Consider the following 14,663-nt stretch of genomic DNA (forward strand, 5'->3'; position numbering starts at 1 on the left):
TACAGTTCACCGGGTTTAAAATGACCAAGTGCATAGTTTAAAAAGCGTTTGACTTTTATGTTATGAACCATGTATGATGTTTTTTAGTTAACTTCAATTTTATTCTTCTGGTTTGTCTCCACAATTCCACATTGTTTCCAGCAGTAGCAGGCAGTCATTTTAAAAAAGACAGCTCTAATACACACTTTGTTGAGCAGTATAACAGGTGTAGTTAGAGCCTCGAGTCTAGAACATGGGAGACTATTTAGCATTTAAAGAGATGCACGTTTCTCAGAAGTTTGAGAATAAAGAAAAGCTAAAATCCAGAGTGAATATCGAGTTGTGTAGCAGATGTGGAATTTCCATAGTGTGCTGTTGCCACTGAGTTCTCATTAGAGGTTATGTTAAAGAAGGTGATAATTAAAATGACTGATTTCAAGCAGGTGAATATAACTTTTTAATTGAACACAGGTGGGGATGTTGCAGAGCTAATGCTGGACTTCATCGAGTGGCTCACACAGCAGGACTTTGGCCGCCGCTGCATCCTGAGTGTTAGAGACATTCTTTCATGGGTCAACTTCCTCAATGCTGTGTGCGAGCGGGATGAAGATAGCTTCATGACCATGGGAGCTATTGAAGACGAAGATGAAGCCGAGTGGGACCTGCGTCTGGACACTGTTACCGCCTTCATCCACGCTGCTTGTCTCGTTTATATCGATGGCATTGGCTCAGGTCAGCTGATGGCTTATGTTTAAATTCTGCTGAAAGTTTGGCACTGAAAGAAATTGTTGGTAGATCCATTCTGGCTTCTTTGCAGGGACCACAGCCTCCTGTGCAGACGGTGTCCTCCTTGCTCGTCGTCTGTGCTTGAGCTTCCTGCAGCAGAGACTAAGCAAGATGACCAAGCTGGACCAGGATGTAATGGATGCCCTGAGAGTGTATGACAGCAATTTGCCACGGGAGCCTCAGTGGGGAGAAGATTTCTTTGGCATTGATCCCTTCTACATCGCATTAGGTATACATTTAGTGATTCCTTAATGTACTATTAAGGAATCACCGGGCTAGAATAGCCTGGACATATCCACACCATTTTTTAATTTTATTAATCATTAACAGTGTTGGGAAAAGTGTGTCATCTAATTCAAGCTGAGTTTTTAGTGCAATAAAGTTCAGTACAACGTGATGCAGTAGCTCTATGTCCTCCCATAGCGGGCTAGTTGCCGCTCTAGAACAGCTGCTTTATTCCGAGATGTGGATCCTGTTCTGCACCACTTCTACAAAGACTTTCTTTACATGAAACTACACATGCTCATGTATACTACCGGTCAAAAGTTTTAGAACACCCCATTTTTCCTGTTTTTTTTTGTTTTTTTTATTGAAAATGATGCCGCTTTGATGTCTCACTGCACTCTGAAATGAAAGCATCGTACAAATAAGCGATTGGAGGAATCAATTTATAGACCAAAATGTATTCTAAACTTTTGACTCGTCAAAGTAACCACCTTTGGCAGATATAACAGCTGAAAGCATTCTTTCTACAATAAAAACCAGTAGAAGTTCTTCCCATATCTGTTGCAGAAGTTCCCATAAATGTGTGGCACTTGTAGGTTTCTTTGCTTTCACTCTTCTGTCCAGTTCATCTCAAACCATCTCCATGGGGTTTAAGTCTGGAGACTGTGCTGGTCACTCCATGTTTTCAAGCTTACCATCTTGTTCTTTTTCCTGAGGCAGTTCTGGCATAGCTTGGACAATGCAAGCTGTTAACTCCCAGAAACTTGATTTAGTTATGTCTTTGGGTCTGTCAAACCTCCTCCTGTCAGAGTTTGTTTTTGAGTGCCTTTTAATGGTGAAGGAAACTGTACTCACTGACACCTTGACTTTGTTTGCAGTTTCTCTGTAGGAAACACCTACATTTATAAGTGTTATGATGGACTGTCTGTCTTCCATTTTTGTATCATTCTGAAATGTACATCATGTTACACTTTTGGGTATCCTTACCTCTTTATTTAACCTCTGGCAGTTAGTTCACCACTTACCTTTGTACCATTTCAAGCTATTCATTTGACTTGAATGACTTGAATTGTAATAAATAACTAGAATAACTTTTTGACCGATAGTGTACAGTGGACCTGTCTTCCATGATAACACACATACAACTCTTTAAGTGCTTGTGATGAGTTCACTGATGTTTGCGTAATGTCTTATAATGCCTTTGTTTCCAGGGCCTCACACCGAGAGCCGTAACCTGTCAAACTACGCCATTGCAGCAGGCACCACTGCAGTGAATGCTCAGAGGATTCTGCGGGCACTGAAGCTGCAGAGGCCTGTGCTCCTCGAGGGCTCACCTGGCGTGGGAAAAACCAGCCTGGTGGCTGCACTAGCAAAAGCTTCTGGAAACCATCTGGTCAGAATCAACCTGTCGGAGCAAACGGTAAATTGACATGCTCAGCACTGTGCTCTGAACTTGACTGTAAAGCCTCTGGTAATGATGACATACACTCTCTGCAGGATGTCACCGATTTATTTGGGACAGATCTCCCAGTGGAGGGTGGGAAGGGAGGAGAGTTTGCGTGGCGCGATGGCCCCCTTTTGGCTGCTTTGAAGGCAGGGCACTGGGTGGTACTGGACGAGGTAGGGATCACTCTTTTAACACTCTTGCAGTTTTGTACACTGATTTTATAGTTTTGCTCTAACATTTTTCAAACTCCAAACAATCTGATTAGACTGATCAGCTGTATTACTGGTGTTTTTCCATCATAGTTGAACTTGGCCTCTCAGTCAGTGCTGGAAGGTCTTAATGCCTGCTTTGATCACCGAGCAGAGATCTACATTCCAGAACTGGCCATGAGCTTTCAGGTACAGCATGACAAGACGAAGATCTTTGGATGCCAGAACCCTTTCACTCAAGGTGGGGGGCGTAAGGGGCTGCCCAAATCCTTCCTCAACAGATTCACTCAGGTAAGACCTGATTAAGGGTTTTTGCTTTTTTATTTTATTTTTTTTATTTTCATAGAAAAGCTTTTATGTGCGGTAGAATAGTCTTAATAGACAGTTATTTAGTTGACCAGATCCACTTAAAAATTAAGAGTAAGATTTTTATAATGTGCTTGTTGCAGGGGATAAAAGAAGACTTGGTGTGTCAGGTTTCAGCTATTTTTGTTTTTTTATTTGTGAATAATTTCAGTCACTGTGATTGCTTATCACACCATAAACATGTGAAAACTACAGTGGTGACATCTGTGCCTGTTCAGAAAAGTAGTGTAGTTGTGCAAAAACAATGTAGGCAGTTTTTGTAAAACACTCCATTTCTACAAAGTAACCTTAAAATGACCTCTGAACTATGATGGATCAGCCAGATGAGCTACTCCATCATTCATATTCTGGTTGCTGTTTTTCATGAACTCTTATCTGGCCCTGTCTTCCCAGGTTTTTGTGGACCAGCTTACCAGCAAGGACATGGAGTTCATAGGAGACTTGATTTTTCCCAGTATCGACAAGGAAATTGTTATCAAAATGGTCGAATTCAGTAACAGGGTATGTGTGATGGACCGAGCAGTGAAGGAAACTTAGGCACAGGTTAAAGTCCAAAAAATGCTTTTTTTTATTTAACCCAAAAAACACAATTGGTTAACTCATGCAAAAAGAATCAAAATCTTGGGCCCATAAAAGAGGTCAAACTAACAAAACTCTACTCAAAGTTGACAACACAACCGATAACACAAACAAACTGACCTAACTTAACGAGACAAAGGGGAAACTTAAATAGTGGCTGATCAGCCCACAAAAACAGGAGAAGGGGTAAAACACACAAAACCTAACTAAACCAAACATAATGAACTCTAATTCCCCCCCCCCCCCCTGGTCCTGAATTATGGCGTGAACCAATTTGTAGCCTTCCTTTAAACCTCGCTCCGCCCCTTTTCCACCTCTTGGCTCCTTAATCAAGGGACTGGAACAGCTGCAACTAAGGTAACTCAGAAAACAAAAGATTAATCATACATAACAGTGTAAACTAAAATGTGCGCACTTATTTTAGAATGCAGTGTTATGTGGATATGTGAATGAATTCTAAACCAAAACCAGTTATTTATTGTCCTGTAAATAAATTCCTATATTTAAAGAAAGAAATGTGAATGCAATGTTACTTATAAGCCTCTACACTAACATGGTGGGTATTACCACTGTGTGGCTGTAAGTGCAGCCATCACAGTATGCTTTTCTCTTTTCCTTTATTTTGTTGGTTTCTGTTAGGTTTTCCGCACATTTATTATATCTACTTACTTCAATGATGCTAGAACATGGTTGGACTCATTTTGCCTCCAAAACTAGATTCATTTTTGTGTGGCATAGATTTAAAAAGGTGCTGGAAACATTCCTTAGAGTTTCCGGTCCATATTGGTATAATAGCATCACACAGTTGGTTGTTATTTGTCGGTTGCACATCCATGAAGCGAATCTGCCGTTCCCCCACATCCCAAAGATGCTGTATTGGATTGACAGTGTAGCCTATTTGAGCACAGCAAACTCGTTCTCATGGTCAAACAATTAGTTTGTAGTGATTTGAGCTTTGCAACTTGATGTGTTACTTTGCTAGAAGCAACCTTTAGAATATGTGTCCACTGTGGACAGAGACGATTGTCTCTTTCATCAACAACAGTCAGGTAGGCTTGGCATGTGAACAATGGTCAGTTGGTACTAAAGCACCCAAAGTGTAGGTCAAGAAATATCTCCATGCTGTTACCCAGCCACCAGCAGGGTGCCATTGATAAGCTAGCATGGATCCATGCTTATATTTTGTCTATGCCAAAATCCATCAGTGCATTTCTTCAGGCTTTAAGGGAAAAGTGGGCTAATTGCTTGCTAAAAGACATGATGACCTAATGAGAGTTTGCTCAAATGAACCTGATCTGTTCTGGTGAAACCAGGATTGCACTGTCTGGCAGTAATTTCCTGTGTGCTTTCTTTTTAGAGGACACCCTGCAGTAAGTGTCACCACATCAATATGTTCCCTCCATCCAGTCCGCTTTACTGAGTGCTCAGGGTTCCAGGCTTGTGTGGAGGTTTACATTTCAACAGAATTATCTAAAGCATACCGCCATGAAAACCTAGGCAAACTGATCTGCTGAATTCTTTTCTGAATTGGATGTTGTCGTCCAGTTTTGAGAATTTCAAACTCCAAAACCATTTTTGTCTCTGTGAAATATCAAATCACATAAACAAGCCTCCTGTTATGTTAGAGTTATATGACATGGATCTCTCACAGTGATGAGTGTTAGGTATAATGCATCACCAGACCAGAGAAAACGCCATCCATGATGGACTGAAAATCACATTTTACACCTTGGTCACCAGATGCTAGTGTGGGTTGCGTCTTTCAGTTTATTACCCTTCATCATAGCGCCAGGTTGGAAAGCATGTAAAGCTGGTTTTTTGGTTCCATAAAGGTAGCGTGTTCACTGTCCACTCCACTCCAGGGGTGCCCGTCTGCCAGCAGTGAGCTCTATTGCCAGATAGAGGCATTGTCCAAAGTATGGGTCTTCACCAGATGCTTACGTCAACTTGGCAGTGGCTAAACCGCTCACTCCTACATGAGATTGATCCCTTTTAACAACCAAGTAAACTCTTTAAAGAGTGTGCTGTTGCTGGGTCTTGTCATCAATATTTACACACTGACAGTCCATGGATAGTGCACCCAATGTGAATTGGGTGATTCCAGGTCATTTACCATTTATCATTTAACCTCATTATTTAAACTTTGGCTATTTTTAATGCACAAAAGCATTAATGTATGTGCACTGTATGTAACAAAATATAAAGAAAAGACTAAAGGATACTTTTTTATTTTAATGCATTTTTTTAATGTGTTCTCTCCACAGCTTGTCCAGGAAGTGTGTAAAGACAGACATTGGGGTCAGAGAGGAAGTCCCTGGGAGTTCAACCTGCGTGACTTGTTCCGTTGGTGTCAACTTATGCAGGCTGACCAAGCACCTGGATTTTTTAACCCAGGCCAGCATGTGGCATTGGTGTATGCTGACAGAATGAGAACAGAGTCTGATAAAGCTCAGGTAAACTGTTTTACCAGCTTTTTCATAGCCTGCTAAGTATGTGAATGACGTACAGTTTAAGTGCTCTTTCCTTATCACATATGTAGTCAATTTAGAATCGCATATCTTCAGACGAGGACGAAAACTCCATTGTCATAAGCCAAGTGTACTGAAACTGTAACTTTGGACTTTTCAATCTGTTAAATGTGGTGTTCTACAAGGGTTTGTGTTTAGCCCACTACAAGTTTGAATTTCCTCTTATTGAAATATCTCGATATCCTACGGACTAACAGTTTGACTTCCTATAAGGAGAGAAAAGAACATTAAATCGCAACGAATAGCACTATTGGAATACCTCCACTGTGATTTTATCAGAAGCTTAAAACCAAGTTGGCTGGCTTGGTGATATTCATGTCAGGAGGGGCTAGGACTGTTCTCCAATATGGCAGGACTTTCACTGCAAAAACCTCTTATCAGAAGCATGTTGGAAACTGTGCTGCTGGTGGCTGAACTGAATTGTGTTCAGTTATTAGGTACTGGGAGTCAGTTATACTTTAGTTCATGACCAGTGGCAATACTGAACCTCCTCCCGTGCCGTATAGGTGCTGTCTGTGTTCAGGAAGGTGTTTGGGGAGGACTTTGAGCCTTACTGCGGCCCCAGAGAGTTCCACATCACTCCATTCAACCTACAGGTTTGTTGATTTGTCAAAACAATAAAACTTGTTTTGTTTTATTTCATTTCAAATCATAGTTTGCAAATTACCCTCCAATCATTTGCTGTTGCAGGTGGGCTACTCTGTGCTGCATCGCAGTGGTGGAGCCAATGTGGCTCCAGACACACCGCTGTCCATCACACATCAGTGCTTAAGGCCTCTGGAGTCCCTGATGAAGTGTGTGGAGATGGGCTGGATGACCATACTGGTCGGCCCCACAGCAAGTGGAAAGACCAGCCTGGTGAGACTGCTCTCTCTACTGACTGGACATCGCCTCAGAATCATGGCCATGAACAGTGCCATGGACACCACAGAGCTACTGGGAGGCTTTGAGCAGGTGACACTGAGAACTCAGGTCTTTGTTTATAACCTGAAAATAGCAGACCACGTCATCCTGCGGTCTTTCCCTTTTTTCCTCATTGCAGGTGGATATCATGCGCCCGTGGCAGCAAGTTCTGGAGAGTGTAGATTACATAGTTGCCATGGTAATAAGGCGTGGATTGATGTCACTTGATGGTGGCATCCAGGACACAGAGTTCTTGCTGCAGACATGGGGCCTGTTCTGCCATTGGCTGAAGCAGGAAGGACTGCAAAGAACTGGAGGAACAATCAACTCTGAGGCACTGAACAAGCTGGAGGTTATCATCCTCCTGCTGCAGAAACTCAACACCAAGCTCAAAGTGTTCACTGGTAACAACCAATTATTGAGTACAGACAAAATATAAAGGGAACAGTTTCAAGTGTCTTGTTTTGTTTTGTTTTTTGGTTGTTGTTTTTTTGCTGGTCAAGTATGTAAAATATTATAACATTACATGTATTGTCCTCAGATATGTCTAAGCTTCAGATGGACTTTACGCTGCTGAAGGAGCGTCTGGCTCAGCTGGAGGACGGCTGGACAAACGGAGGTTTTGAGTGGTTGGATGGTATGCTCGTCCAGGCCCTTCAGTCTGGCGACTGGTTGCTTATGGACAACGTCAACTTCTGCAAGTGAGAAATGTTAGCTTATGTGTAACTGTGTTCTCCCTCATCTTAAACATGTTTTACTTGTGAAATGTGAAGCAAGAACTGTAGTTGTATAAAAGTCAGCTGTGACACGAACACTATAACCAACTGCACTGATTGTGCATTTATGTAATTAGTGCCTCAGTGCTGGATCGCCTCAATGCTCTGCTGGAGCCTGGTGGATCACTCGTCATCAACGAACGTGGTGTCATAGATGGGAGCACTCCCAAAATCACCCCACACCCTAACTTCAGGTAGTATAAAAAAGTACAACTATCACTGGTTTGTTGCATTCACTAATGTCAGTCTGCCCCAGGGCAGCAGTGGCTACAACTGTAGCTTGCCTCCACCAGTGAGTGAATGGGTGGATGACTGGGTGTGTAAAGCGCTTTGGGGTCCTTAGGGGGGACTAGTAAAAGCGCTATACAAATACAGGCCATTTACCATTCATCAACAGTTCTTAGATGTGTGTTTTGTGTTTTTGTTTGTTTGTTTTTCTTCCCAGGTTGTTCCTGACCATGGATCCTGTGCACGGGGAGCTCTCCAGAGCTATGAGGAACAGAGGGGTGGAGATTTACATTCCAGGGGAACACGAAGCTGTGTGCTGGGACACACTAGACCTAAAGATTTTGCTTCACACTGCTGGGGTGACCGGGGACTGTGTGTGTGATCTGCTGATTGAAATACATAAGGCCGTTAAATCTGCTATCTGGGGTAAGTGCTAACAGCATAAGAATAAATAAATAAGCCCTCGGTTTGTCTGTAGCAGTTATCAAAGCATTTGGCCTCTGCCTGTTAGACTCCCCAGCCTCATCAGTGGCTTCTCTTCTTCATGCTGCCACTCTGCTGAGCTGCCAGCTACAGAGAGGTGTGGATTTGCCTAGCGCCTTGCAGCATGCCTGTGGGGAGGCCTACTCTTTCTGTCAGCACAATTCTGCCAACCAGAAGGTATTTTTTTGTTATGTTTTTTTTTCAAGATATATCTCTTTATCGATCTCTCCATATTGTATAGGAATCCATATCTATCTACCTTTTCTATATCTAGATAGATAGATAGATAGATAGATAGATAGATAGAAGCTCTCCATGCAGGTGAAACAAACCATCCTTAAGCTGAGAAAAGAAAAATGCAAAATTGCTACAATATTAGGAGTGGCAAAATCTGCGGTTTGGTACATCCTGAGAAAGAAAGCACTGGTGAACTCCATGGGAGACAACAGTGGTGGATGATCGCAGAATCATTTCCATGGTGAAGAGAAACCTGTTCTCAACAGGCAACAACAACCAAGCAAATTAACAAATACTCTCCAGGAGGTAGACGTATCAATATCCAAGTCTACCCTAAAAGAAGACTGCATGAAAGTAAATACAGAGGGCTCACTGCAAGATACAAGCCACTTGATTGGTCACTAGATTGGACTTTTGCTTTTAAAAAAAAAAAAGCTGGCATAGTTCTGGAAAAACATTCATTGGACAGATGAAACCAAGATTAACCTCTACCAGAATGATGGAAAGAAAAAAGTATGGAGAAGGTAGAACAGCCCGTATCACATCATCTGTAAAACACGGCAGAGCCAGTGTGATGACTTGGGCATGCATGGCTGCCAGCAACACTGGGAGACTAGTGATTAGAACAAAAGTAGCCCGATGAATTCTGAGGTGTTCAGAGACATACTGTCTGTTCAGATCCAGCTAAATGCAGTCAAGGGTGGACACCACCACCCTTCAACAACCCTGATAGGCCACTGAAAATCAGGGGAAACTCTGGATAACCTGAAATATTTGAAATGGTCAGCCTTCATAAAGGATGAATAAACATGAGTACATTTTCTTCCTAGAAAGCCCAGCAGGTGATTGAGCAGCACTTGAGCATCCTGGACACAGAAGAATGGGGCTGTGGGTTGCTGTGTGCTGGAGTCTGGCCTGACAGCTTCCCCTCTGCCCTCCTCTCTACAGAGGATTCCTGCTTCTCTACTGTTATCAGAGATGGACAGGTCCTCTTATTTTGTCTGAACACACTCAGCCTCCAAGGCAAACGGTAAATCAATTAGTCACGCCAGCTAAATCATACATTTTCTCATTAAAGAAGTGATTACATAAGTTTTATTTCTGCAGGAGCCAGCCTCTGAGTCTGAGTGACCTACAGAGGGTATTGCAGAACAGCGGTGTCCATGAAGGCCTGGTGTTCTCTGAAGCAGTGGGGGGTTTGGAGGATGGAAATGCTCTGAGGCTGATCCCCACGGCAGTGAGACTGCTCACAGAGAGAGCCTCTCACGGAGACTGGATCATGCGCAGCAGCTGGCTGTCACACTTGGGAAAGAGCCACAAATATGCTCCTGGTTTGTTACAGTGCAAACAAACTACACTACACACAACAACCCAAACATTTAGACTACAGCAAAGGTGCTTTATTCTTCGAAACAAAGTTAATGTCAAAAAGTCAAATTAAATTGTTTTGCAAATCGATGGCAGGGCTATTCAGTGCTGCAGATCCCCTGATAATGTGATGGTTTACTCTTACAGATGCCGCGCTGGTCCAGGTGGAAGCAGGAAACAGGGCTTTAAAGGCTGTGTTTGGTAGCAAGCTTGCCGCTAAGGGCAAGTCACTAGCAGAATTACTCCAGCCCCACAGCACAGGTAAACAGTTTTCTTGTTCTTCGGTGAAAGAAAAGTGAAATCTATTCGCACACTAGAATATTGAAGTTTTAATAAAAGTTTTTTTGTTTGTTTGTTTTTTAATTTACTGCCTGTTTCTGCTACTAGATGACTTTAGGAAAACTTCAAGAAAACTGAATGTATCTATCAGTAAATGATAACATCTAAACAAATGTTGTGTTGCCAGATGAATACAGGATTTTGGTGGATATGCGGTGGAATAAGCAATACTTGGACATTTTGGCCAACAAGTGCAACTTTGAGGATGAAGAAAGATACACGGAGTTCCTAGAGGCACTAAACGCAGTTGCCAACAGGTGGGACTAATTGTTATCTATTCTCTTAATTCCGAGTCTTATATCAAGTTATGCAGATCTGCTGTGTTAACAAATGGACTGCTAATGAGCGGTTTGTGTGTTAGGATCGTTCTGATGATGGACAGAGAAGAGAGGTCTGTTGTATGCACTTGCGCTGTCAACCTGTCTGGTCCGAATTCTGTACTGCAAATAGCCACGGCCTTCAGTAAAGGTATGCACTTTGGTTTTTATATTAGAATATAATTTAGTGCTTCTAAAAGTTAACAAATACCCAAATCCTCCTCACAGGGACTGTGGATATTGGTCACCTGCCACACCCTGTGCTGATGCACCTGCAAACCTTCTTTGAGTTGTGGGGCTACTTCATCCTGCAGGCTGTTCAGACCGGACAACCTTACATCTCAGACCACATTATGTTTGAGGTTAGAACGCTATCTGACTCTTTAATCTACTCTTTTGTATTTCTTCTTTTATCTAAATACAACCTTAAAATTTGACAAGAATGGTCTCCAACTGCAACACTGTCATTGTGCGTTTAGATTCTGCAGCTGCTACAGTGGCTCGATCGATTCTGGGATGTGTGCAGCACACTGACGCCCGACTCTAAGGGCATCTCTGTGCTGTCTCTGCACTGGCAGTGGGTCCAGAAACACCTCATCCTCCGACTGCCACAGCTTCTCCTGGGAGACGCTGATGTCACGTTTGAGTAAATCCCTTTCTTGCAAATACTTGTATCATTTATACAAGTATTTTGTATTTGTATATGTATTTTTATTTAGTCTGAAGTACTTTCTTCTGAAATTGCTGTTCTAAAAATAGAGGTCACCAGGAGCTGCAGGCCACCTCAACAGCCATCCAGACTGTTCTGTCCACCCCAGTGTCTGTAGCTACAGCTCTGAAGGGCATTCAGAAAACCCTGGGGAAAACTCTTCCTTTTAAGGTCTGGATATAATTCATCAGCTAGGTCTAATAATAAAGTAATATAAAAGCCAGTTTAAGTACCATCTGTCACTCACTCTTTTATATTCTTATATTTATGAGATGAAACTATATCCATCTGTCTTTTCAGCTGGAGTCAGTAGTTAAGTGTGCATCTCAGCTCAGGCTCCTGAGTAAAGCCCTGGATGTGAGTGATCTAAAACTGGACAACAACATGATTCATTCGAAGCAAGAGCTGGTTCGACTTCAGGGTGCTGGACTCGGACTGGACATCAAAGAAAGTCTCCTGGAAGCCTGGGGCCTCATTCTCTTAGCAAACAACCAGTTGGACCCTCAAAAGTCAGGTGAGCTTGAGTTGCAGAAAAGCTTTTGCCATAAAATGTGATTGTTGGATATTTATGGGACTCAGAATAAGATTCTTATATACTTTCAATATATAAAAACAGTGACTGTGATTACATCACAGATATATCGTCAGAATCAGAATACAATCTGTACAGCCTCCATGTTTCTGGAGCTCCGTTGATGATGGCTTTGTTTCTGTGTGCTTAACTCACATGCTCGGCTTACTGAATTTACTTTGATCATCTGTGCTGAAACAGGAAAGTTCAGTTGCCATCTCGGAGTTGATCTTGAACTTTATTTTTAGAGTCAGATTTTGTTGAACATGTTTTCTGGAATCTAGAGAGTTGCTTCAAGATTCTCAACTAAATACAATATAAATCTTTTAGAAATACCATTTGGTATTAAAACATTCAGGAGCATGAATGTGAAACATTACATGATGGCATGCGTCCCATATGTCTTCCCATAAGGGGTGATGGAGAGGTTGGTGTCGAGTGTGGAGCAGCAGGAGTGTTGCATGACCTCCAGAGGGCTCTTGGAAGTCTGTTCCATGTCGGAGCATGACGAGTCCACAGACGGAGTCCCTTTGTCCGTAGAGGAGTTGCAGCAGCTCAGCCGCAGGGCCCAGCTCTGGCCCCTGATGGAGGAACTTGCCGTCCTAAATCAGCTACGACTTAGCACAGACTTGCTGCATCTAGCTCTTTCTCCTAGGTAAGGCTCATCTTTGTCGTGTAATCAAAAATAGAAAAGCATCTGTTCTGGATGTTGTTGATGGACTGTATACTGAACTCCTCATGTTGACCTGCAGTGACCAGGAGGCCGAGGACTGCATACGTCGCGACCTCTCCAGACATCTTCGTTACTGCCTCCAGTCCACCCCGATGAATGTCAGACAGCTGCAGCCACTGTGGTTCCTGCTCAGTAGTGACCGGGTCAGTAGTTATGAGTTTGACCACATATAAAATGTTGATATTCGGCTAAAAGAGTTTGTTACATCACAACTGTTCAACTTATATCTGGTTGAAACATTAAGAACCAATTGCTGAGAACAGTTTTACTCACATTTCTCACACGGGACATTTCATGTCCAGAAGTTAGCCTTTCAAACGAAAATCCCCATTTAAAGCTGAAATATGTGTTATCTTCCAGCCAGCTGAGGAGCTGCCGTTTGTTTGGTGTGAGCTCCTGTCGGAGGCTCTATCCTCCCTGTGGACCTGCAGCATAACCTCAAACCCAGAACACTGGCTTAAATGGGACCCTCTACATCCTGAGACCCAGGCGGATCCAAAGCAGCACCAAGGAACAGATAACCTGGTAACATCTATTAATATCTCCAAACTCGCTGTTCCACAAACACTGCTGGTTTTCAGCTTGTTTAATACATTTATGCAATATGGTTTCCAGGGTCCAGCTCTGCTGAGCAAAGCAGTGCGGTCCCATTGCGTACTGGAAGTGCTCAGCTGTAGTAAGACGGGTGGTTCATGGGAACCTTCAGGAGAGGCTTTTCTCTCCCTCTCCAATGTCAGACTTGGGGATTGGAAAGGGAGGATTCAGCAGCTGCAGGATCTTTCTGCTGTGCTCTGGGACAACATGAGCATCCGTGCGCTGGCTGATTTCAGGTATAATGGAACATTAAATGTCCTTAACCAGCAATTTTTATTTTGGGCTTTGCTGATGACAGTTGCATTATCTCTCCTCAGGGGTACTGACTTTAGGCTCCAAGGTGCAGTCCTGCGTCGGCAACTTCAAAGCATGGCTGACGTGCTGCCTCCCACCTTGCAGGAAGGCTACATGGAGAGCTGTGAGAGCCTGGTGGAAGACCCTGACCCTCTTATTGCTGCCCAGGAGATCCAGACGGTCTTTAGAGACTTCCTGCCTCCTAAACTACTCCCTGATGGCCTGGTGGAAGCCTGCCTTACCTGCTTGCAGCAATATGTCCAGAGCAAAGTCCAAGGCTCCAATTCACTGGCTCGCTCTGGAGTGTTCTGGGTCAACATGGGCTTGCTGCAGATCAAAGTGTGGACACCGCAGACCATCTTTGACCCAGCTGTAAAGAGAGCCTACAAACTGAACTATGCTCAGCAGGAGGTCTGTAGTACTCTCCTGACAAAGGTGTAAAGTGTTTGTAACTGAGTCAGTATAAATACACACAACCATTGGCTTCATGTGAATGTAACAGTAGTGTTCATTGTAAGTAATTTTCTTTAAAAAGGTAACCTTTTCTTTTCAGACTGCTTTAGAAGAAAACATGAGGTCTTCTGGTTTGAACAATAAACTCCAAGTTCACTATAAGATCATGTTCAAACATGTTATTTTCTGATGAGGTTTTTTTTTTAGAGGATGGAATGTGGTGGATGAAGAGTACTTTCTACAATAAAACACTCAAAAGTACTCTGTTTTTGTCTGTCGCAGTTGGCTCTGCTTCAGGAAGAATGGAAAGGGCGGAGCCTGTGGTCTCAGCTGATGACCGGAGCAGAACTGGAGGAGAGCAGCACAACTGATGGCTTCCAGCATCCTCGAATCAGGTAAGAGTTGGATGCTGATCTCTCAGCATGTCACGGTTGCATCAAAGTCACAGGGAAAATCAGAACTACTCCCATTCCTCTCTGAAGATTTTACTGTGGGAATGGAGTTGATATAATTGGTCATTGTGCATTAATTTGATTCTG

General features: G+C 43.0%; 1 protein-coding gene across 2 annotated transcripts in view; it reads left to right on the top strand.

Annotated features, from left to right (window-relative positions):
- Nucleotides 1-14,663, top strand: part of mdn1 (midasin AAA ATPase 1) — a 56,724-nt gene that overhangs the window by 22,931 nt on the left and 19,130 nt on the right. For both annotated transcript variants that reach the window (XM_026142918.1, XM_026142919.1), the window contains exons 34-62: nucleotides 451-711; nucleotides 797-994; nucleotides 2,202-2,410; nucleotides 2,488-2,610; nucleotides 2,740-2,937; nucleotides 3,406-3,513; nucleotides 5,856-6,044; nucleotides 6,626-6,715; nucleotides 6,810-7,073; nucleotides 7,162-7,426; nucleotides 7,564-7,723; nucleotides 7,876-7,992; nucleotides 8,244-8,452; nucleotides 8,538-8,686; nucleotides 9,577-9,776; nucleotides 9,854-10,077; nucleotides 10,262-10,375; nucleotides 10,581-10,710; nucleotides 10,815-10,921; nucleotides 10,999-11,132; nucleotides 11,250-11,416; nucleotides 11,530-11,650; nucleotides 11,780-11,993; nucleotides 12,465-12,705; nucleotides 12,803-12,926; nucleotides 13,144-13,308; nucleotides 13,399-13,613; nucleotides 13,695-14,082; nucleotides 14,407-14,519. In XM_026142918.1, the coding sequence (XP_025998703.1) occupies nucleotides 451-711; nucleotides 797-994; nucleotides 2,202-2,410; nucleotides 2,488-2,610; nucleotides 2,740-2,937; nucleotides 3,406-3,513; nucleotides 5,856-6,044; nucleotides 6,626-6,715; nucleotides 6,810-7,073; nucleotides 7,162-7,426; nucleotides 7,564-7,723; nucleotides 7,876-7,992; nucleotides 8,244-8,452; nucleotides 8,538-8,686; nucleotides 9,577-9,776; nucleotides 9,854-10,077; nucleotides 10,262-10,375; nucleotides 10,581-10,710; nucleotides 10,815-10,921; nucleotides 10,999-11,132; nucleotides 11,250-11,416; nucleotides 11,530-11,650; nucleotides 11,780-11,993; nucleotides 12,465-12,705; nucleotides 12,803-12,926; nucleotides 13,144-13,308; nucleotides 13,399-13,613; nucleotides 13,695-14,082; nucleotides 14,407-14,519 (5,197 nt within the window). The remainder of the gene's footprint in view (nucleotides 1-450; nucleotides 712-796; nucleotides 995-2,201; nucleotides 2,411-2,487; nucleotides 2,611-2,739; nucleotides 2,938-3,405; nucleotides 3,514-5,855; nucleotides 6,045-6,625; nucleotides 6,716-6,809; nucleotides 7,074-7,161; nucleotides 7,427-7,563; nucleotides 7,724-7,875; nucleotides 7,993-8,243; nucleotides 8,453-8,537; nucleotides 8,687-9,576; nucleotides 9,777-9,853; nucleotides 10,078-10,261; nucleotides 10,376-10,580; nucleotides 10,711-10,814; nucleotides 10,922-10,998; nucleotides 11,133-11,249; nucleotides 11,417-11,529; nucleotides 11,651-11,779; nucleotides 11,994-12,464; nucleotides 12,706-12,802; nucleotides 12,927-13,143; nucleotides 13,309-13,398; nucleotides 13,614-13,694; nucleotides 14,083-14,406; nucleotides 14,520-14,663) is intronic.

The sequence above is a fragment of the Astatotilapia calliptera genome, chromosome 15, assembly GCF_900246225.1.
Source record: "Astatotilapia calliptera chromosome 15, fAstCal1.2, whole genome shotgun sequence".
NCBI classification, from domain to species: Eukaryota; Metazoa; Chordata; class Actinopteri; order Cichliformes; family Cichlidae; genus Astatotilapia; species Astatotilapia calliptera.